The sequence below is a fragment of the Pseudoliparis swirei genome, chromosome 20 (genome assembly GCF_029220125.1).
Source record: "Pseudoliparis swirei isolate HS2019 ecotype Mariana Trench chromosome 20, NWPU_hadal_v1, whole genome shotgun sequence".
NCBI classification, from domain to species: Eukaryota; Metazoa; Chordata; class Actinopteri; order Perciformes; family Liparidae; genus Pseudoliparis; species Pseudoliparis swirei.
This window is the reverse complement of record NC_079407.1, coordinates 14,765,927-14,790,092: the sequence shown is the minus strand read 5'-3', so window position 1 is coordinate 14,790,092 and position 24,166 is coordinate 14,765,927. Positions and strand designations below refer to the sequence as shown.

The 24,166-nt window shown below is 45.8% G+C and overlaps 1 protein-coding gene across 1 annotated transcript; it reads right to left on the bottom strand.

The window, feature by feature from the left end:
- Positions 1-2,124: 2,124 nt before the first annotated feature.
- rcbtb2 (regulator of chromosome condensation (RCC1) and BTB (POZ) domain containing protein 2) lies at positions 2,125-11,140 on the bottom strand. Its single transcript, XM_056441226.1, is given in 13 exon segments — positions 2,125-2,967; positions 3,086-3,216; positions 3,312-3,451; positions 4,937-5,063; positions 7,371-7,561; positions 7,870-8,012; positions 8,106-8,213; positions 8,481-8,574; positions 8,576-8,637; positions 8,728-8,894; positions 9,205-9,355; positions 10,083-10,217; positions 11,049-11,140. Coding segments are annotated over 12 exon segments (1,581 nt in total). The 5' UTR covers positions 10,209-10,217; positions 11,049-11,140; the 3' UTR covers positions 2,125-2,826.
- Positions 11,141-24,166: the final 13,026 nt, after the last annotated feature.

Here is a 24,166-nt window from a genome sequence, read left to right as displayed (position 1 = left end):
TGTTTGATTACAGATTTCACAAACTGGAGCATGAGACTCAAAAAAAGGGAAGTAACAGTGTTACAGCCAGACATGAAAGGTGGTGTTCTTATCACTCTGATCTACGAGCAGTGAGTAGATAGCCAACCACACAGTACACTGAGACAACACCAACATCCAGATAGCGGATGGTAAACCAGATGAGGTGCAACTCTATCAAACCAATGGCTTTCTGTCAACACAGAGCAGGATGCTTGACTTTAGTCAATATTTAACTAGCACACCTGTAAGCAGCAGTTATGGGTGATTCTTTATCTTGAATTATTGAAATTACAGTTGCAAGTTTCAACAGTTTGTTTGTGGCAGAGTGCCAGTTACCGTTGGCAGCCGAGTGCAGTTCCTCATTCACTTCAACTGTTGCGTGTCAGCTATGTTAAGTAATTTTGTGTGACAATGTTAGTATGAGTCTTCATCCGTATCACTAGATATTAACTTGACCGACAGCCTAATTCTGCACACTATTAAAAGGCCCCTTTGCTCCAGAGACACGTAATAGGGTGAAATGGCAACTAATGCGACACCATAAAGCTGCACTTCAGGATGTAAACAGGCACACCTCTAGAATAACAGACACTTTCCTCTCGCAGGAACACTTGGAAACAGCATCTGTCACAATATCAAGCTGCAAACATAAGTGTGATTTTGTTGCACGTATTTAAATGATTGCCGCCACTTCCTCTATACATGACAACTCTTATACAAGGTATGTGTAGTGTTCTGCACCACATTGTCACGTGTTGCATTAGAGATGCCAAGTGGCGTAGTATGTAAGTGCATTTCTGCTCTTGGATTCATCCCTCATCTCTTACCGTAGTTAGTTCCTTTGTTTCTGAGAACATGCTGCAGCTACTTTTCCCTTTTTACTGTGTGGTAGCCTTTGAAAGTCTGTAAGTATGTCTGTATGTAGGATGAAAAACCTACTACGATATTCGGTTTCTTCTCTTTATTAACCTTTGTGTTGTAGCAGTAGACGCTAATCACGATGAGCATTTCATCATTAACTTCAATGTTAAAATTAGCGTAGACACCAACTAGGCAGGGGAGTCATGTTATGGATACTAGTCATTTCTGGCATGATGGCTGTATGCCAACTCATAGTTTTATATTCATGTATTTGGACAGTTTGTAAGGTCATGTTCTGCCACCACAGTTTTACAAAACCCTAGACGCCAGATTCCTCGGTCTTTATTTCATGGATCGGCTGTTAGCTAACAGAGACGCAAGAGCAGAATATGGAGCGTGTGACATCTTTAAAAACACTCATGTTGCAAGTTTCATTTGCTTCCATATCACTCACTGGACATCACTTTACGGCAACTGCAATATACAGATACGGTGATTTGATGTTTTGGTAGGTGTGGAAAGCTCAACATGAAGCTGCTGACCTTATGACCACAAAGCTGCAGAAGGCTGAGTGGATCTCCACGTGAAGAGGAGCTCACTGTGTGAAGAGGAGCTCACTGTGTGAAGAGGAGCTCACTGTGTGACGGCTGCACATGATCCCACCAGACAGCAAGAACATATCAAACGATGTAGTTGATCAATTTAATACATGTCAGATTATCAAATGTTACCCTTCTATGGTGTCGTCAGCAGTTTACAGCATTTTCCATAGAAAATGAGAACAGACATTATCAAAATGTACCAAAGAAAAATACAATAATTGGCTGTAAAGGTGTTTCGTTACATTTCGATTCAGATAGATCTGGATATAACGTGGATACATCTAGTGACTAGATTTAAAGACCTCGTTGTTCTATAATCCAGTCAGTTGGCAATTTTACCACTTCAATTCCCACAAGGCGCTTCTGGGGGAGCGATATAAAACAAAGACTTGTAAAAAGATCCAGAATATTGCCATCAACATACAATGATCATTTTTTAAAAATTAAAAAAACGCAACATTAAAATTCTGCTGCACCTATAGTGTGACATCCTGCACAGGCTAAACCGGACTCCATTCGCTCCCGTCGGTCAGACATGCCGACTGCACCATTTTATAATGTGTCTGCTGATGGTGGCCAACTGTCGACAGCAAAACAGTGCAAATATTAACAGATGCAAACATCAATCGGGAACCATAAGCTTGGATGGCAAAGGTGAATAGATACAATATAAAACAAAGTGGCAACATGTACTTATGCAGGAGAACATGTGGTGTCGTCGACCAGATACAAGCTGCAGTTTAGAAGAAGGGGGGGGAAAAAAGGGGAAAATACAAGTTTTCACCAAAAGAAGAACAGAGTGTGTATTTTCCTCATAAAAAAAATACTCCTCAATCCAGAATGTTGAAGAGTCAAGGCGTCATCAAAAAGCAGCACATCTGGTCAATTCATGGCTACAGAATACGCATTGCTAATTTGTCTCGCACCTCAACGGTAAACCCTTGTTCGGGCAGCACTGAGCTGGCTGCCATGAGGCATGCCATCTGTCTGTTTATCAAACAAAGCAGACACCGTCCATTATTAGCCAAGCCTATTGTCAGTGACACAAAGTCGACCACTGTGGAATATCTCTCTATTCATGCCTGTGCGCGGTTTCCTCGGGACTGACCGAGTGGGAAAACCCAATATTTCTTTCCCGAGCAGCTACTGCGTCTGGGATAGCTGTTGTCGGGCGGCAACACACAGACGCATCAATTAGAGTGAAAAACCTAAAGCCATTTTCCTCCAGCGTTCACATCCCCAGAGACAAAGGCCCGGGGTTTACTCTGGTCTCGGGTCGAGTCGCAGGACCTCAGCGACCCGATCCCCGATCGCGTCGAGTTCGTCGCTACAGACGCTCTCATCAGTTCTTGAAGGCCCCGTAGCGGCTGGCTTTGCTAATGAAGTTCTTGAGCAGGTCGTGGTCCATGTCGGCAAAGGCCTGGGTCTGCGTGACAGCGGTTAGGTGGTTGACGCAAAACTTGAAGCAGAACTCCTCCAGGTCCTAAAAATGAAGAGGGCTGTCTGGTCAGTGCTGAAGAGTATAACCGACGAGCGACTTGAGTCGGCCCCCCCCCCCGCCACCACGTTGGTGGACTGTGTGCCAGGGGCTATGAGCTTACCCGCGCCTCATACTTCACAGCGGCAGAGAGCAGCGTGATGGCGTTCTCCTCAGTAATGCCTCTCTTGATCGTTTCCTGGCACAGCCTCTTCAGCCTGGTCTCTCGGTAGTACGTGGCCAAATCTAGCAAGCCTACACGCAGGAGAGCAACACACCGGTGAGCGCGTTCAGGGACCTCTGCACCGACGTTCAGTGTGTGAAGGACCGTGGTCCTCGTGTTGGCTTACCAACAGCATCCTCTGGTGGCAGGTTGATGGTGTCCGTGTAGAGGTACTCCAGAAAGGCTCTGTACACCAGGTATGAGAACTGGTGGATTTCTATGGCATCCTCATCGGTTTCGTTTAGCAGTGCACGGAAATGCTCACACCTGGAGAGGAAAGAAAAGCTCCTGCATGATAACTCCGACTTCCCCAGAAGGCAAACCACAGTTTACATTAATCGGTTCTCAAACACGGGGCAGTTTGCACTTACACCCACTGAAAGTTAAATGTGCAGGACAAAAAATAATAATCATGGGACTCGATGTTCGCTGTGATCGGTCGCACAACTCAAGCAAGAACGCTCCAATGCCATGATGTATGTAAATAAAGGAGCTGAATATATGAAATGAACTGCCGATTTAAAAGGAGGAACAATTCCTGCAAAGATCAGAAACGCTACAGCCTCATTTTGAAAATATTTAGATGCAATGTGAAAGATATGCGATGAGTAGTTAAGGAACTAAAACTTAAGATATCTTTATTTCTATTAATCAGTGTTCACGATGTGTCTGAAGTCTATCTAAATCACATTTCATCTCCCATACCATTATATCTGAATACCACCACCAGCCCAGGTCTAACACTCCAAGGTTACAGCAACATATATATATATATATATATATATATTCCGGTCATGCAACTTAAAATGTACTTTTGATGCACACTTCCTGCAGCAAAGCTGAGACACGCACACACACACACACACACACACACACAGTTTTATCAATGTACATTGTCCCTCTCGAACAAATCAAAACTTGAAAGGTCTCCGCGTGAGCGTGTGCACGAGGGCTCGGCATCGCAGAGAGTCTGGCTCCTTCCAACTGACTGTGCAAAAGAGCAAGCCATTGGAACACAGAGACTTTGTGTCCAAGTGTGGTTATAAAAAGAAATGCAGGAAACAATGGGTCCGTCTTTGCTTCCCGGGGACATGAACAGGAAAGACGAGGAAACGTGTCAAACAGACCTCCGATATATACTCAACGCAGCATTCACCAGTCATTATCAGAGGAAGACCAGCGTGTTACCCAACATTATTCGTTTCTCTGGATTATACGTTTCCATTATTAACAAAGACGTCATTCTGCTAAATCAAAGTGTGTTTCTTCCCCTCTGAAAATTCCCACCGTGGTATAGCGTCTGACTCATGACCAAGCACAACCGGGAAATGTGAAAAATAGACTTGTGACCAATCTGGAGAGGCAGGATGCTCTGATGAGTAAGAAGGGACAATCATCTCTTAAAAACAGTCCAGCAAAGAAGGAGAGATTACAGTGGCCCGACATCAGAGAGGAAAACCTGGAGGGAAAGGTGTGCATCCAAGTAATTCTTAATTTGTGTCAGTAAGAACCAAAATATGAAGATGGTCGAAAAAAAATGAAATATTGTGTGTGAAGAAGAACAGCTCAACATATATACACATTGTAGACCTCACCCGACACAGATTGAATGGGAACTGTGTTTTTATTTTTCTGGACTTCAAATAAAATGTTTACGGAGGACATTGCACTAAAAGATATTATTGAAAAAGCACAAAAACAATATGAAATGGCAACAACAACAAAAAAGGTGTGGAAGTACATTTTACATACCTGATTTTCAGCAGAGCTTTGTGAACATGGATGCACTTCCCGTCAACCAAGAACTTTAGGTCGGAAATCTCTGGGCTGTCAAACTCCCTCTTCAGAGACTGGGCCACGGTCAGGTAGTCATCGGCGTCTGGCAAGGACAAGGAAAAGTGATTTCATATTTAAGAACGATAAATGACAAATGGTTTTATGACAGTCTGAAAACAGAGTACATGACAAATTAAGTTTTGCTTCTATTTTACAGTCCCATAACAATATGTCACTGTAAAGATAAAGCTCACCTGTGTCGACATTCTCTTATTAAAATCTCATAACTGAAAAACCAAAACGACGCCTATAGACACGACTCTCTGGTACACATACTTCAACACCCTGTGTAACGGATCCCTGTATATCAATTGGCGTGACACTTCTTTATTTTCTCTCTTGAGGCAAATAAACATGAATTAAAACTCGTAAACAATCACCACCGTGTCAGCTTGTCACCTCATACGGGTCCATTAAAACCCAATAAACTTTATAAAAAATGCGCATCTGTCCATCCGTAGCCATAGCATCAAGTTTGCATTTTAACTGAAAATAAAAGTGCGATTCATAGTCTGATTTAACTATGAAGAGGAAGTAGATTAAAACGTCTATAAATTATTCAAACAATACAATATATAAGGCATACTAAGGCAGATACAAAAACAAACCAAACCAACACAAAACAATAAACCTTTAAGGGGTTATTGACACCCTGTTTGCATCCTTTGTATGCGTCTTCCCCCTGTCTCCTGATTGATCATTACCTTCACCTGCCCTCAGCCACTCCTCTGCCTCCTGTGTGATTGCAAGCCCCGCCCACATTGTTTCCACCTGTGTCTCGTTCTCCTGTGTATTTAATGCGTCTACTCCTTGTTCTGTAGCAGCTTCTGCGATTCCCTTGTGTTACTTGGCCTTCCAGCCCGAGTTCCTCGTGTGAAACCGCGTAGTCCTCTGCTCCCGAGTCTGCCCTCAGAAACGTGTCACACACACACGTGTGTTGCTCTTGTACTTCGGTTGAACAGGTGACAGGCAGGTTGCACGATGTTCTCAGTGGCTTGTTAGACGGATTTTTCATTACCATTACAAAGTGCAGCGTAAACGAAAGAAATAAAGATCTCAGAGTCCTTTGTTTGAGTTGAGTTCAAACTAAATCAGTCGGTACACATAAGATTGTTTGATGTTCACAGGAAACAGACCTTTTCTGTTTTTTTCCTAACTTCCGGGAATAAGCCCAGTGTTCACCTCTGAACAGTAACGGGGTGCAGTGTTCCCCCTAGGTTTACAGCGTTGGGGGGAGCAATCACATAACGCAAAACTAAAAATATGGTAAACATGTACAAAAGAACCTTAAATTGAGCTTGTCAAAATAGGTGCAGCCCAACAGATTAGCTAGTTGCAGCAAGGCGAGATAGTTGGTGTGGTGGGCTATTTCACGTTCTTTTTAGCCAGTACAAGCACTTGAATGCCCCCACGACAGCCTCATGCTCCAGGACAGTGGTCACCAACCTGTCTCTCCAAAACAAAATAAAAACTTATTCAGAAACACATTGGGCCTCATTTGCAAAGATTTTCTAAAGTGTTTTTTTGCGGACTTTGGAAGACCAACGTCAGAAAAGATCTCTGCCGGGTTCTGACACGGTCACAGACACCTCACTGACAATGCAAATGACTTTTTTCTTGTTCATACTGTGTGGTTAAAAAAGAATTTCCTTTTTATGTTGCTCTGAAACCAAGTAATTTAGTGTGTTCTTGGTCACATCAATTTGAAAGCCGAACCAAAGTGTTTGATTTCATTAAATTACAATTAGGCCACAAAAAAAGCCTCAAGTTGGAATTAAAGTCTGGACAGTCTTTTTCTCTCACCAAGGCAGAGGTCAGGGATCTTGGGCGTAAAAAGGTTGATGACCACTGCTCCAGGACAACTGTGGGCTCAAATGACATAAGGACGATGTGGCCTGAAAGACTATGCATCATCAGCATTGAAGAGCCAAACATCCTTTCTGTAGGACTCGCAGGGAGAATCTAGAAATGTCCGAGGCTGGTTCTCGCACAACTGCCCGTTTATGCCGTCTACATATTCGACAGAACATTCCTAAAACCAAAAAGAAAAACTGAAATAATCTATTTTTCATTCTCTATGTTCTGTATTGTATCTATTTATTAATGTAATGTATTCATTTAAGTACTCTATCAAGATCAGTCTTGTACAGCCAGGTGAAGTATTTCCAGTGATGACTGGACCGTTGCTGCTTTTTCTTGTAGAGAAAATGACAGGGGGGCGGGGATAATGGTGGGGGAAACACTGGGGTGAATGAGGCAATGTCAATTAATGAGGATGTTATCGGGGATCATGGACTCTTCTTTCATGTTCAAAATATATATAAATATCCAAATCCCATCACACTCTTACCTACTGAGAGGAGGTGCCAAGTAACCGCTGGTGTGGCGAAGCAGGCGAACACGTCGTCCGTGCTGCTGAAGTGGGTGAGGTGGGGGCAGGCCACAGCTTGACCTCGACACTGACCCCACATCAGAACCTGCCCGCTCTGCGTCTTGGCAGCTGACGTGTGGCTGGTGTGACATGCAGCCACCTCAACCATCCTGATGGAGAGAAAAAACCCACACAATTTCAAACCTCAAAGTACCAATGCAAGTTGTATGTGGAAATATGTGTAATAAAGAGGCAAAGAAGGCATTACATCTGAGACAAATGGATTCATACAATGGGCTCTACTTATATAATACTTTACTAGAGTCAGCAATCAGCCTCTTTTTACTCTATAATCTCAAACTATTTATGTCTTTGAGGCATTTAGCGGCTACATCTCTGAGGATCTTGTCATGGGGCCCTCAGTGACCTGTTGTGGTGTCAGAGAGGCGTCAGCGCTAATTAAAGACAAGGTACTAACCGCTCCTTGTCGGTGATTATTAGGGTGGGGAGCGCTTGGTTACTCTTGTTGCCTGTTCCCAACTGCCCATAGGAGTTGGCTCCCCAGGCGTAAACCATGCCCTCGTCTGTGCGGGCCAATGTGTGGGCATATCCACAGGCAACCTGTGTACGCAAAGGATTAGGTTGAACTTTAACTGAAAGAAAACCATTAAAAAAACTGAGATTTACGAGCAGGGTCTCCCCCTCGGCCCTCACCTGGACGATGTTGACACCTTGGAGAGCAGCGATCCTGCATGGAGTCTGCTGGTTCCCATTGTTGCCCAAACCAAGCTGTCCATTGCAATTGTAGCCCCAACCATAGATCTACACATTTAGACGAGGCAAACACACACAACATCAAGGCGTTGTTGTTATATTTGCTTCTTTGAGCTTGTACCTGCGTACATTTGAAGTACTGTAAAAATTGGACGGCTCATTTTCATTTTATCTCAGTTTTTTTGCACCATGTTCTTTACGTGCATACATTCTGAGATCAATTCTGAGACGTCTTCTTGGTGGAGAAAACACAATTTTAATGAAGTTTCTAAATATATACGTATGCATTAGCTAACCCCCTTCAGGACCCATTACCTCTCCATTGTCCAGTACAGCCATAGAGCAGAGCTGACCACAGGCTATGTTCACCACCACTTTGTTCTGCAGGCAGCTGCTAACCCTCCGCGGTCGGCTGGTTGGCCGTGGAGCCTGAACCTACTTGGCCTGAGTTGTTGTAGCCCCATGCGAAGACCTGAACACAGGAGGAAATGTTCACCGCCCAAAGAGAGACGCCGATTGCGCAGAGGAAAGTCGCGCGAGGACACAACTGATGACAGGGTACCTCTCCATCAATCGTGAGGGCAATGGTGTGGTGGGAGCCACAGGCCACCTCTGTCACTCTCTTGCTCAGCAGGTTGGTGGAAACCAGGGCCGGGTTCAGGCCGTGGTTGGTGGTGCCGTTGCCCAGCTGGCTGTAGCCGTTATGGCCCCAAGCAAACACCTCTCCGTCTGTGGCGCAGCAGGCACACTTTCATTCATGTCGTCTCAGTGGTTCATGTTTTGTCATTCGATAAGAAGCAGTGGTGAAGGGTATTCAGGATACACTCTTACGAATACAAGCTGGTAGAATCTAACAGTCTACTGTGATAAGTTTGAGCATTGTTTGGTTCTAATTGGGTGAGTTTTGATCGTGTACTGGCATCATTGACATTAAACCAGATTCTAGACATTTGAAAGCATCCTGTTGCGATGTCATACCCAATGCATCCTGAAGGTCCGTTCCCTCAGGGACAAACACGAGTTGTCTGGATGCTATTACCTGTCGTAGTGAGAACCACATGTGGTCCCGTTCCATAGCTTAGGGACACAATCTTCTTTCCACACAAGACATCAATCCGCCGTGGCTCTATCGTGCTTTGAAGGTCTCCGAGGCCCAAACAGCCGCTGCAGTTGGTGCCCAGAGCGAAGACCTGCAAAGACCAAACGCCACTGATGACATAGCACCCATATCAAGAAACGACACACTGATATGTATTCAGGCACCGCAGTAAACACAATATATTTGTGGAGACAACATACTGGGATATGCTGAATAACACCAACACTTTGTGAGGAGTAATATATTTATGATTTGAAATAAGGAGGAGTCACAAGTATGACAAGTCATTTCACAGCCTAAATGAAATGTTAAAAATCTTGGTTTAACTGTCCCAATTTAATTCCACATTCAGAAATACTTTAGTGTCTGATTTCCCCAAATGTTTGTATGCTATAGGAAATAATATAAACTCAAGTACTAACTATGCCCTGTACCCCTCCCTTTTAAGCAAACCCATCAAAATATACGTTCTGATTAGGCCTCGAGCAACTGCTCCGACAACATACATTGATTGAGCCACAGAGACAAACTAATGAGCATGGGTTGCAAGATGAGACGGGGCTTTTACCTTTCCACAGGATAGAAACGGAGCTTGCTTGGGTATTAGGCCTGGAAGGCTAAAGATAGCCTCATTCTATCTGCTTATCTCTCTACCTGGAGCTGTAGCAACCAAAGAGAGTGAGGCCTGCACCGCTTCTCTGTCCACTTCTAACTGGACAATAATCAAACCCATATTATGGAAACAGATCCAGTCTTGTGAACACACCTTCATGTAAACAAGAGGATTATAGCAGCCTTGCTTAAAGCTAAAGTGTTACCTCATCATTAACTGTGACATATAGGGCTTCATTTGCAGCACTGCCAAAGACACACGCCTGCCGAATAAGCCGTAGTTCCTCAGGAGGAAGGAGCGCTAACACCGGCCACTTCCCCACGTCCAGCATACTGCTCAGCTGGGAAATGAAGAGAAACCCGCGTTAGACGAATGGAAATATGAGACACCCAGAGATATAATTTACAAAAGCAGGAAAAAGGTGGAGAACAGCCTTCATGGAAATTGGAAACGTTTTACCGGGTCTTAATTGAACACAATTTCCTGTTGCTTTAAGAATTGTTACATTACACATTACATTACATTTAGCAGACGCTTTTATCCAAAGCAACTTACAATAAGTGCATTCAACTAAGAGTACAAATTCAGAACAACAAGAATCCAGCAAGTAACATTTATTTTTTACAGGTGTCAAGAGATGTTAAACGACACACTTCTACCCCAACTAAACGGCTTAATTAATATGCCAAACTGTGACTACTGTAAACTATAAACAAAGTGTCGTCCAGTCTGCCTGAAAGTTGAGGAGTATTTCTCCAATGGGCCCAACACAGGCAGCAAGTGGGCACTTAAGCCAGTTTTGTAGACAGATTAAAACATGTATGCCTGTTAACTGAGGTAAACCAATTAACAGTGCGTTTCCAGCTCATCTTACCTCCACCCCCCATATGTAAAGCCCAATGCAATATTTTCAGTTAAATGGAAACCAAGTCATATGGAAAGGATGCACTCGTTTTAAATTGACATCATCAATGCACCAATGTATGCAATGGAGCTTATTTATCATCTTGATACAGTTTTGTCCTGGATAAATACATGCTCATAATACCTCCTTGTCTCGTTGTGTAAAACTGTCTTCCCCCAAAACTCAAATCAGACACACTGGCCAAAAAAAGAAAGAGGAATAACTTAGAATAACTAATATGATGAGAGTAATTATCAGCTGACTTACAAACACCAAGTGCGTCAACTGTGACTATATCATAATTAAGAAAATATCAATAAGTCGGGACTTGGCATGAACCCAGACCTCGTGAACACGACCCCTCCCCAGCTGCCGTCAGCCTCCACACGGCATCTCGGAGATGTCCAACACTTTATATCAACACACGCCAAAGAGGATGAAAATAAGCCACGCTAAAGTCACGTGGCGGTCTAAATACGTGCTCCCTGGGTTCACCAACTTGCAACGCACAAAGTTGCTGGTGTGCATTCATCATTAGCGCTGCTCTGACGATCAAACTAAAGCATCCAACAAAGAAATAATGGTAGCTAATCATCCGAGCAGCTGACGGTCCGAGCTGTTGACGTAGACGTTACCTTGCCGTCGTCCTAGCTAGTGGTTCGTCCGCGGTGTCGTTTTCTAATAACTGAACATTGAAACGTTGACAAGTTGTTAGCCAACATGTTGGCGAATCAAGTTATAGATGCGCTCATCTCTGCGTCCATTGTGGATCTGTCTATCACATCAGTTGCTGTGGTTGCACCTTTCTTAGAGTTGGCTTCGATCGCTACACCGCCGACTGACAAAAACACACTGTACTTCCTGTAGTACGATGGTGCGTTCATGAAAGTCGGAGATGGGCATTCTAACGTTTGTTACGGGCAAATATGATCATAATCATCTATTTGTAATTTAAATCTACTTGTAACATTTAAATCATGTTTTGTGAAGCAGCTATCTGTTTAAAAAAGTACGAAGCGAATGGAAATTATATAGGTTTTCATTACTCCCGTTTGGTTGGCAAATACAAAACGGATGAGAAAGAGCTCAGAAAGAGAAATAAGTTTCATATATATATATATATATATTAGGGCTGTGAAACGATTAACAGTTTTAATCGGGTTAATCACAGGTTTTTGTGGATTAATCATGATTAATCACATATTACCGATATTCTCGGTATATTTTGTGAGAACATAGAGATTTATGACAAAAGACGGATATATACATTTATACATTCTTCTATACAATGGTGCTGCAACTCAGCAGTTATTTAGCAGTTTTCTTCCATATGGAACATTAATACATCTTCATCATAAACAGAATGTTTAACCCTCCTGTTACCTTTCGGGTCAATTTGACCCCATTCAATGTTTAATGTCGGTGTTCTTTGGGGTCAATTTGACCCCAGGCTGTTTTTCACTGTGTCAAACATATCAGAAATATCAACTTTTTTATTTATTTAAAGGGCTATTTAGGTAGTCAACAAACCAACATAAAGTACCTCACACTTAAACTTGGGAAACATTATTAATTCTAATAATTTTCTGGAGGTTTTAATTGCTGGGGTCAAATTGACCCCGAGGGTAAAATATGTTCGTAAATGTAAAGGTAACAGGAGGGTTAAACAGAACATTTTTCTCTTGTTTGTCAACCATTAACTCCACCATGATACAATCTAAAGGTGGACAGATTGACAAGTGACTTTTTTTTGCTCGGTCCCGATGCGCGCGCACGGAGCTCTGTGGCGCGCCAGACGGAGATCGATAAGTGTTAACGCAACGCGAAGAGACAGAAATGACATGCTGCTGTGGAGATACGATCAACAACAGACGTTTAGTTTAATAAAAGAACAAAGACGTGCTATAGAGAACATGTCAGGGGGCGGGCCAATCTCTTTAATGTCATGCGATCTACCGACACTACGCCGCGATCGACTGGCAGGTCGCGATCGACGTGTTGAGACCCTGATCTACAGGAAGTAAAAGTCGTAACAAGGTTTCCGGAGGTGAACCTGCGGAAGGATCATTACCGATGAACAGACCGTCTGCATGAGAGCGGACAGAGTTCAGATTGAAGTGGTGTATTGGAAGCTCATTTTGCAAGTGACTTTTTGTTCGTCCCAACGACCAACAACAGACGGATTGGAAGCTCATTCTGCGCATGCGTTAAATGCGTTTAAAAAAAAAAAACTAGTTAAACCTGTAATTGGATTAACTGAGTTAACGCGTTATTTTTCACAGCACTAATATATATATATAACCTTATTTTGCTTGCCATTGTTGATTTTTGTTTTATGAATTGAATATATATATATATATACACACAGGCACGTGCACAGATAGAGCCCTAGTGGTGCTCAAGCACCAGCCCTTTTGCCCTGGATGAGTAAAGTGCCCTTTTTGCTGGAGCCCACTTTTTTTATTCATCAGTATTTAAGAATAAAAGTTACTCTTTCTGTCATCAAGTCCCCCCCCAAATGTGTTTTAATATCCGACAGGGCATTTATCTGAGAATTTTGCCCCGACCTGCTCCGCGGCGCTCACGAGCTCACGAGCTCACGTTGATCTTTGTAAAACTGGAACAGACAAAACAAAGAGAAACATACCACATAAAACAATGTGGTACAAGCATGTCGGGGCGAAATTCTCACAAGAACTCAAATAAATGCCCCGTCGGATATCAAAACACATTTGGGGGGACTTGATGACAGAGAGTCATTTATATTCTTAAATGCTGATGAATGAAAAAAAAGGGCTCTAGCAGAAAGGGCCCTTTTCTCATCCAGGGCAAAAGGTCTGGTGCTTGAGCACCACTCGGGCTCTATCTGTGCACTGACTGGCATCACACGATTTAATATGGCAGCTACAAGCTTTGAATTGTTTTTATTTGGATGGAGAGATTGTAACGACTCGTGTGTAGACCCAAATGCACCCTCGACTCCAGGGATCCTTCGAACTTATATTCCACACTCTGGAAACGGCAGGCAGAGTATCAACAGGACGAAGGGCTGGTAGGTTCTCGGAGAGTCGGACTCGCGGGTTAACCAGGGACAGGCAGGGTCGGCAACAGGAAATCCATCTAGAAACAAGTGCTGGAGAGAATGGCATAGAAAAAGAACAATCTGGCAAGGTGTGTATGTGAGGCAGGAGACTATATAGGGATTTGATTAGTGATCAAAGACAGGTGTGTGAACAGGTGAAGGAAGTCTCTACGCTAGCGACAAAGCACGGGAGCTGCGGTGTGCACATTTTACTAACTGCAGTTAACAACAACACCGTTAGCTATGCAGTGAGGTGAACTGCACTCAGTTGCCGAGGTGAGGAGCACAGTGTGAGGAGCTCCTTCAGTGAGCTGCACATCCAGATGGCATGGCTGTTGGGTGGTGTACACGTGAGAGCTTGTACTTCACCTGCATCTGAGCGTTCACTGAAGCCCCAGGCTTCAACCCTTAGCCTCTCTGTTCAAGAGATCCCCTAACCGTCCCTGCTGGTCCGCTACTTCCTGTGCTGTTCCCAATATGACCCCGAGGCCTGCGCCCAAGAATTCCCTCATACTAGAGTCTCGTGATCATCGACAGGCTCACTGATATGAATGAAAACCATCTGAGGGGCCCTATGCTCCCCCTTCATGCTTTCCTCCAGATGATGGACCTGACAAACAGTTTGCACTGCCCACAAAACAGATCCACAGATGATGCTGTCTCCCCACAGATCCACAGCTCACTCTGGGCTACGTGTACATGAGGGACTATATGAGACCATCTCATTGACATTATAAGTTTCTCCAACACCAGCAGCCCTCCAGACTGGCCCCTGCACACACCGAACACTTGATCCCCCTGGTGCTTGGGGCCCTCCCTCAGGGGACACCCCCACCACAGGTGTCCCATCCACACTCACCCTCCCAACCCCCCTCCCTGAACACCTCTCACTCCCTTCCTACCTGGCACCTACTACCCACATCCTGTTCACAGGTGACTGCGGTTAGGTTCATCCCACCTCATGGTGCGATCACAGTGGTGGTGTGGGCCTGGTCTCCGCCAACCACAAGTGGTGGGCTCAGGAAGGTCAGCTTGCCTGTCTCTCTGGTGCCATCACGAGCTCATCATGATAGTCACCAAAACCAAGGGAGCCTGACAACGGACTTTAGAAGGTACTCACCACTAGGGGGGATACCACCACTGGGTAAAGAGACTGTTGTGGAGAGGGGAGAGGAGTCCACATCACCGAACATGTGATACTGTGGATCTGACATGGTCAACAAACACAAAAGGCAAGGAGAAAGGCCAGGCCAGGCAGCAGGCAGTAAAATTTCCCCTTCCAAGAGGAACAGTCCTCTTCCAGCTGGGGACTTCTGCGTCTGACAGGAGGCATCACAGCTCCTGCTGCAACTGTTCCGCAACTGCCCGCAGAAGACCACAGAAGGTTTTGCTGCTGCTCAGAAGGGCTACACTCCCCACCACCCACCCTTGTACACTTCACCCTGCAACACCAGAGAGATAGAGGAGGATGAAGGAGGATCACCACAGGGATCTCACCCCCCAACACTCACCTGCGGTCAGTGTCAGGCCTCAGGCCCTCACGCTGCAGAACAGAGAGACTGAGACAGAGTTCTTTCCTTTCTTTCTCAGGATTCATCAGGATTCGACCTCAGGACCCCCCCACCCCCCCCCTAGACCCACACCCCCCTTACACACACACACACACACACACCACACACACACACATACTATTGTGTTGTTGTTTTTTTTGTAAATAGTGTGTACTTGTTTTGCACATTCCTGCTGAGCATTGCCACTTTCATTTCACTGCACACCCTGTGTGTGTATGTGACAAATAAAACATCTTGAATCTTGATCTTGAGGAAGTCAGACTGACGAGGTGGGAGTGACTGAACCATAGAGTGAGGAGCTGAACTGTGACAACAGGTGTGTGAACAGGTGAAGAGAGTTAGACTGACGACGGGGAGTGAGGAGGGTGTGGACGACCCAAACGACCCAAAACAAGAAAGAAAAAAATTCTTCGGCCTCCTAGGGTGGGTGGCGGGGGCCCGGAGGAGGGAATTTGCGGCACGACAGGAACAGTCCAGGGGTTAATACTCATCCGACCTCCCCATCCTTTCCTCCTCGACGGGTGAGTTGTCGTGATCGGAAGATGACTCCTCCTCATCCTCTTCAACATCTGACTCCGTCGATGACCGATAGGGAACAGGGTTTGGCTGTATAGCCACTGTGGGCACAGGACCCTTGGCGGGCTGGTCAGGGTGGCTGCGGTGAAACTCCCTGATGAGAGGGGGATCCAGAATGTGTCGCGCCGGAACCCAGGATCTCTCCTCTGGACCATAACCCTCCCAGTCAACCAGGTATTGTAGCCCTCTCCCACGCCGGCGGGAACGAAGTAGGCGGCGAACAGTGTAAGTCAAACCTCCATCGATGAACCGTGGTGGTGGAGGACGCTGGACAGCAGGAACCAGTGGGGACTCCCGAACCGGCTTCACCCTGGAGACGTGGAATGATGGATGGACCCGCAAGGCCCGGGGCAGTTTGATCCTCACCACTGCAGGATTGATGACCTTCAGGATCTCGAACGGTCCAATTAACCTGGGTCCCAACTTCTTACATTCTACCCGCAAGGGAAGGTCTCGGGTCGAAAGCCATACCCTCTGGCCCGCCTGGTAACTGGGGGCTTCAGAGCGGCGCCGGTTGGCAACCGCGGAATAACGGTTGACCGAGCGAAGAAGCACAGCTCTGGCCTCAGCCCAGGTACGGCGGCAGCGGCGGACAAAAGCCTGGACCGAGGGGCAGGAAACCTCCTTCTCCAGGGCGGGAAACAGTGGAGGCTGGAACCCGTAGGCACACTGGAACAGGGACATCCCAGTGGCAGAGCTGGTCAGAGAGTTGTGGGCATACTCCACCCACAAGAGTTGCTGGGACCAAGACGCTGGATGCTCGGAGACCAAGCACCTTAGAGCCGTCTCCATCTCCTGGTTCTTGCGCTCCATCTGGCCGTTAGACTGTGGGTGGAATCCCGATGACAGGCTTGCAGTGGCCCCGATAAGCGTGCAGAACTCCCTCCAGAAGACTGACGTAAACTGAGGTCCCCGGTCAGAGACCATGTCCGTGGGAAAACCATGAAGCCGGAAGACATGCAGCAGGACCAGCTCAGCAGTCTCCTTGTCCGAGGGGAGCTTGGGCAAGGGCACGAAGTGGGCCATCTTACTGAAGCGATCTACCACTGTCAGGATGGTGGTATGTTTATTGGACAGCGGGAGACCGGTAACAAAGTCCAAGGAGATGTGCGACCAGGGCTGATGGGGCACAGCCAGAGGTTGCAGAAGACCCGCAGGAGCCTGGTGAGATGGTTTGTGCTGGTTGCAGACAGGGCAGGCGTTGACGAACTCCCAGGTGTCCCTCTCCAGAGTAGACTACCAGAATCTCTGCAGCAAGACATCCCTCGTACGCTGGCAGGTGAGTCTGGAGTTATGGGGCCACTGGAGGACATCAGACCTCAAGGTCTGAGGGACAAACAGGCGATCAGGAGGACTGGAGCTAGGACCGGCCTGGTCCTCCAGGGCGGCCTTGACTCTCCTCTATCTCCCAGGTGATCGAGGCAACCAAGACGGAGGCAGGAAGGATAGTATCCTTGCAAGGGGTGGAATCCCCCTTGTCCCCAAACTGGCGAGACAGGGCGTCAGGCTTGACGTTGCGGGTACCGGGCCTGTAACAGAGAGAAAAGTTGCATCGGGTGAAAAACAGAGACCATCTGGCTTGCCGAGAGTTCAGTCTTTTGGCGGACTGAATGTACTCCAGGTTCTTGTGGTCAGTCCAACACAAAATGGGCAGACTGGTCCCCTCCAGCCAGTGGCGCCACTCCTCGAGGGCGATGTTCACAGCAAGCAGCGCCCGGTTACCCACATCGTAGTTTCTTTCAGCAGGTGCGAGCCGCCTAGAAAAGAAGGCACAGGGATGGAGCTTCTGGTCACTAGCAGCTCGCTGAGATAGGATGGCCCCCACCCCCACATCGGAGGCGTCCACCTCCACAACAAACTGTCTCTCTGGGTCAGGGACTTGGAGGATGGGGGCAGAAGTAAACCGGGCCTTAAGGTTCTGGAAGGCCTCCTCAGCCGAGGATGACCACTGGAACTGCACCTTGGATGAGGTCAGGGCTGCGAGTGGGGCTGCTACGGTGCTATAGCCACGGATAAACCTCCTGTAGAAGTTCGCGAATCCCAGGAATCGTTGCAGCTGTTTACATGAGTCAGGAATGGGCCAGGACGTAACAGCTAACACCTTGGCAGGATCCATCTCCACGATCCCCTGTCCCACGATGTACCCCAGGAAGGAGACTGAAGAGACGTGGAATTCGCACTTCTCTGCCTTAACGAACAGGGCATTCTTCAGGAGGCGTTGGAGGACTGCTTGAACATGGTGAACGTGCTCCTCTCGGGACTTAGAGAAAATAAGAATGTCGTCTAGGCAGACAAACACCTGCTTATTCAACATGTCTCTCAGCACATCATTCACTAGGGCATGGAAAACGGCCGGGGCATTGGTGAGACCAAAGGGCATAACCAGGTATTCGTAATGTCCGGTGGGGGTGTTGAAAGCTGTCTTCCACTCATCACCCTCTCGGATCCGGACCAGGTGATAGGCGCACGCAGGTCTAGCTTGGTGAATATGGTAGCCCCTCGCAGCAACTCGAAGGCAGAAGAGATGAGTGGAAGTGGGTAGCGGTTTTTAATGGTAATGTCGTTGAGGCCCCTGTAGTCAATGCAAGGCCTCAGTGACTTGTCCTTCTTTCCTACGAAGAAGAACCCCGCACCTGCAGGAGAAGAGGATGGATGGATGATCCCAGTAGCCAGAGAGGAATTAATGTAAGCCTCCATGGCCTCCCTCTCAGGAGCAGATAAGAAATACAGGCCACCCCTGGGTGGAGTGGTACCCGGTTGCAGGTTAATGGCACAGTCGTAGGGTCGATGTGGAGGCAGAGATGAGGCCTTGACCTTACTGAATACCTGCCGATAGTCATGGTATTCAGTAGGCACCCCCGACAGGTCCAAAGCCGAGCTGGGGCCGGCTGACTGCCAAGGTGCAGCACCCTGTTTCAGGCAAATCAGGTGACAGGATGAACTCCATCCCAGGATGGCTCCTGTGGCCCAGTCAATGTGGGGGTTATGGCGGTGGAGCCAGGGGTACCCCAGAATTAATGGATGCTGTGGTGACCGCAGGATAAGAACCCGGATGGTCTCATGGTGGTTACCAGACAGGAGCATCCGGACTGGCATGGTCTGGTGAGTCACTGTCCCCAGTAGGTGGCCATCCAGGGCGTTGGCAGGAACAGGGCATGGCAGAAGTACCCGCTCGATACCCAGCTGGCGAGCTAGGTTCTCGTCAATGAAGTTGTCGTCAGCGCCGGAGTCAAGGAGCATGGACAGGGTATGGGATCCGTCTGCGAGCAGAAGCTGAACATGGCACAGGGGTCTTTGATGGGAAGAGAGTCTTGTGGTTCGGCTCAACAGTACCTCCCCTAGCTCCGACCCTGAGGTGCTGGTAGCTGCTGGCGGGCGTTGAAGCCAGGTGGAGGGGCGGCGATCTGTCTCCCACTTACGTCGCTCTTGTCGCCTTGCCTGGATGCGTCTGTCCACTCGAGAAGTCAGTTCCACTAAGCCATCCAGGTCGGCAGATAGGTCGAAATAAATCAGTTCGTCCTTAATGTATTCAGCTAATCCAGCCAAGAACACCTCGCACTGTGCTGCCGAGTTCCAGTCGCTCAGACGTGCTCTTGTGCGAAACTCAAGAGCATAATCCGCCACTGTCCGGTCTCCCTGACGCAGTTCCACCAGTCCCCCAGTGGGATCCGGGCCCTTGGAGACCGCCCGAACACCTTGCGTAGCTCCGCTGAAAACCGCGGGAACAAAGAACAGGCTGGCGTGCGTCTCTCCCATTCAGCGGTACCCCAAAAACGTGCCCTGCCGGTCAGGTGATTTATGGTAAAGGCTACCTTAGCCTCCTCCGAGGCAAACGTGTACGGCTGCAGGGAAAACAAGATGGAGCAGTTGGTGATGAACGGATTGCAGCCCTCAGGTTCTCCAGCATAGCGCTCTGGGGTTCCCACACGGGGCTCGTGTGCTGGAGCAGACAGCGGAAAGACAGGAGGCCTAGCTGAGGCAACCTGCTGGGTCAGGACAGTAGTTAGCTGTTGCACCTGAGCTGTCAATGCCGACATAGCCCGCTCCTGGGCTGCTGCCGACTGACGCCCCTCAGCGGCGAAGCTGGCCATCTGCGCCTCGTGCTGCTGTAGAGCCCCCTCGATCCTCTCGAATCGGCTCGCCGGTGCAGGAGTCTGTGCTGGGTCCATGACTGGCCAGATTATAATGTAACGACTCGTGTGTAGACCCAAATGCACCCTCGACTCCAGGGATCCTTCGAACTTATATTCCACACTCTGGAAACGGCAGGCAGAGTATCAACAGGACGAAGGGCTGGTAGGTTCTCGGGGAGTTGGACTAGCGGGTTAACCAGGGACAGGCAGGGTCGGCGACAGGACAGAGTATCAACAGGACGAAGAGCTGGTAGTAGTGTTGATACGAGATGTGCCGACGCTTCGAAGCGTGTGTCGAGTAATGGAGGGGGCGTTTCCTCGAAGCGCGTATCGAGGCTTGCTTCATTTAGGGGAGGAGCCAAAAATGATGACGTCCGAAGCCTCGCTGCCCGACTGTACCACGTGACTGCTTCGGGAAGTGGTTCAGATATTGTCGGGAGGTTTGACAGCAATATAAACCCCTCAGGCTCCATTCAACATGTGGGTTGTTGGTTGAGAGTTTAGAGAGAGAGATAGTTTGGAGAGTTAGGAGAGTGAGGAGAGAAGGATAGGTGATAAGATGGAACTGTTGAGAAACTGTTATTTCTGAATAAAAATGAATAAAATGTCCCTTGTCCTGTACATCACTGTCCAAGTTACACAAGCATATTCAGTCCCCTCTTCCTAGTTACACACACACGTTCACTGTCCTCTGCCTGCTTAAGCCCATGCCATTTTCCTAAAGTGACATAATAACATTATTACACAACCTGCCGTATCATATGATACTACCATTTTGGGAACATTTACACACACAGAATACATTCAAAAAATATTTTATTATGCACATATATCATACATTTTTGTAATTCATAGTCATTCCCAACAGCCATAACAGACACACACACATTCAATGCATCACATTATGTGGTTCAGATACAGCTGCCTGTCATTATAGACTTGGCCAGTAGGGGGCTTCGTGAGCACATGAAGCTTCGAGAAATGAACCCTTTCTCGAACCAATTGGCTGAAGTGGTTCGATGCCTCATGAGGCTTCATCTCACCATCACTAGCTGGTAGGTTCACGGGGAGTCGGACTAGCGGGTTAACCAGGGACAGGCAGGGTCGGCAACAGGAAATCCGTCTAGAAACAAGTGCTGGAGAGTCTGGCATAGAAAAGGAAGAACAATCTGGCAAGGTGTGTGTGTGTGTGAGGCAGGAGACTATAGAGGGATTTGATTAGTGATCAAAGACAGGTGTGTGAACAGGTGAAGGAAGTCAGACTGACGACGGGGAGTGAGGAGGGTGTGGAGCTGAAACTGTGACAGAGATGACACAAAAAAAAGCAACAACATCCACTGTAGACTAGACTGGAAAGGACTGCATCCTATTTGGGAGGGATACTGCCATATGTTCCTGGATTTATTCAACCACATGTTCTTATGATCCCTGAGATCGGTGGCATTGCATCTGAGTTGAAGTGGGATTTGAGTCTCAGTTGAAACCCAGAGCTTTACCGGTTTCCTTTCCATGCTCTCCTTCTAATAATTAGGCTACAGACGACAGGATGCTATTGTGACACTATTTTAAATATTGTTGGCTGATAGCTGAGAGGCTGTGAGGAGCTGCGTTGACATTGTGTCACGAGCCAAATACAGGACCCAAGAGCACGACTCCAAAATTCAGGGCAATCAAAAGGGTTTATTTAAACATAGGAAGTCCCCAAAAATTCCAATGAAACAAAGTACAACTTAAAGTTCCTGCTGAGCAGGAAACTAAGATGGCGTTTAGAAAAACAGAAAATCACAGCTATGCTGGAAAAAGACTTGATCAAAGTACAATATATAGTGTTAATATAGTGTTGATATTGTGATGGTATAGTGTTAATATAGTGTTGATATTGTGATGATATAGTGTTAATATAGTGTTGATATAGTGATGCTATTATGTTAATATATTGTTAATATAGTGTTAATATAGTGTTGATATAGTGTTGATATTGTGATGATATAGTGTAAATATAGTGTTTATATTGTGATGATATAGTGTTGATATAGTGTTGATATTGTGATGATATTATGATGATATAGTGTAAATATAGTGTTAATATAGTGTTGATATAGTGTTAATATAGTGTTAATATAGTGTTTATATTGTGATGATATATTGATTACTTAGACAATGATTAATAATACAGGTGCTTATGTGAGAGCTGTGATTATATTGGAGAGTGTTAAAATGCAGTGAGCGCTGGTTGAGTTCAAGGCGGTGCAGAATATATCTCATGCAAAGGGACTGGTGCTCTGCAGAATGACCTTTGACCTCAGACAAATGTGTTTTAACTCGATTGTCTGCAGCAAAAAGCTGAACGCCAACATTTGTCTTTACTTCTTTCCAGCAGCGCAGCCTCACTTCCCTTTATCCCCAAGGCTTCTGATTCATCAGTATTATGATATGTTCCTGAACTTGTATTACCATCATCACAGAGAATACCTTTACCAACCACTTCTTTGTCAGGATTTGTAGAATGTTCCCGTGGTTCAGTTCCATATGCAGGTTTTACCTGAACATTTCCATCACGTCAGCTTTTACTTCACTGAATCATACTGTAGCTTTGGTGTTTTTAGTCATTGGAAACATGCCATTGAAAGCGTTAATCGCCATCAAGCGAGTACAGCACAGCATTATGCTGTAACAACAAATGCATTCAGGAAAACGCCAGTCAGCAGGCAAGGCACTGTCTAAATAAAATTCAGATTTTTATTTTAAAACTGGTAAAAGTTGTTTTTATATATATATTGGATATATATTATGATGTTACTGTATATTGGCATTTTAGCAGAAAATGTCTTATTCATTTATTTAATATTATTATTTATTTGGTGCAGAATACTGTTTTGTATTCAAACTAAGTTTGTATTACGGTTATTGTTTAAATCAGTTACACAAATGTTAATATATTTCCAATAAGGGTTTGATTTTATCGTCATGTATGTTGTGCATATGTTTAAGTTTAATACACGTGTTTTTAAACAAATGAATCAAGAGACAGGAAAAGACTTTAGTGCAGGGAACAATTTAAGATTTATTGGACAGCCAATGGCTGATGTTCTTCCAATAAAATACATCCATCCATCCATCCATTAGGGTCGCGGGGACCAACAAAATACAAATACAGGTAAATACAATACAATACAATGACAGAAGAAAACAATACAATACAATACAATACAATGACAGATGAAAACAATACAAAACAATACAATACAATACAATAGAAGATGCATTTGAAATACAATACAGTGAAAGATCTTTTTATAATACAGAAAATGGAAGATGTATTTCAAATTCAATGCCATGTAAGATCTATTGCAAATACACTGGCTGATGTAATTGCAAGAACATACAATGGCAATGAATATGAAATACAATACAGTGGAAGATCGTTTCATAATACAGTAAAATGGAAGATGTATTTCAAATGCATCACAGTACAAGATTAAACAAGAACATACAATACAATACAATACAATACAATACAAATACAAAACATTAAAATATAAACATCCGGTCCATCCTGGGAGTCGATGTTCCTTCTTGGGGCTCTCCTGTCAGGTCCTGGGCTGTTCGGGCTGTTGCATGAAACAAAAAGTAGTTTGAATCTTTGAATCTTGAGACTACCACAGTAAATCATTCATACAGGGAAGTGATGCACCACCTACCTTATATTGAACATCCTCCAAAGCCCTCTTCGTCTCACGTCGTGGCTAATGTGCAGAATGAGTCTGAAAGAGGGAATTTGTTGATACACTTACATAAAGCTAAATAACACGTACATTAAATGTATTACTTAGTTGAATCAAAGGATATTCAAATCCCCATGTGTAGAATGATAAACACTTTGTTAAATAATGTATGTTACTGCCCCTGATTTCAAATGAATTGGCATTTATCTTGTTTTTGTGGAACACCTGAACACATTGCTACCATTGTACATTGTGTCTGTTAGCCGACTGCATTGATACCTTTGACAGTTATGTAGAG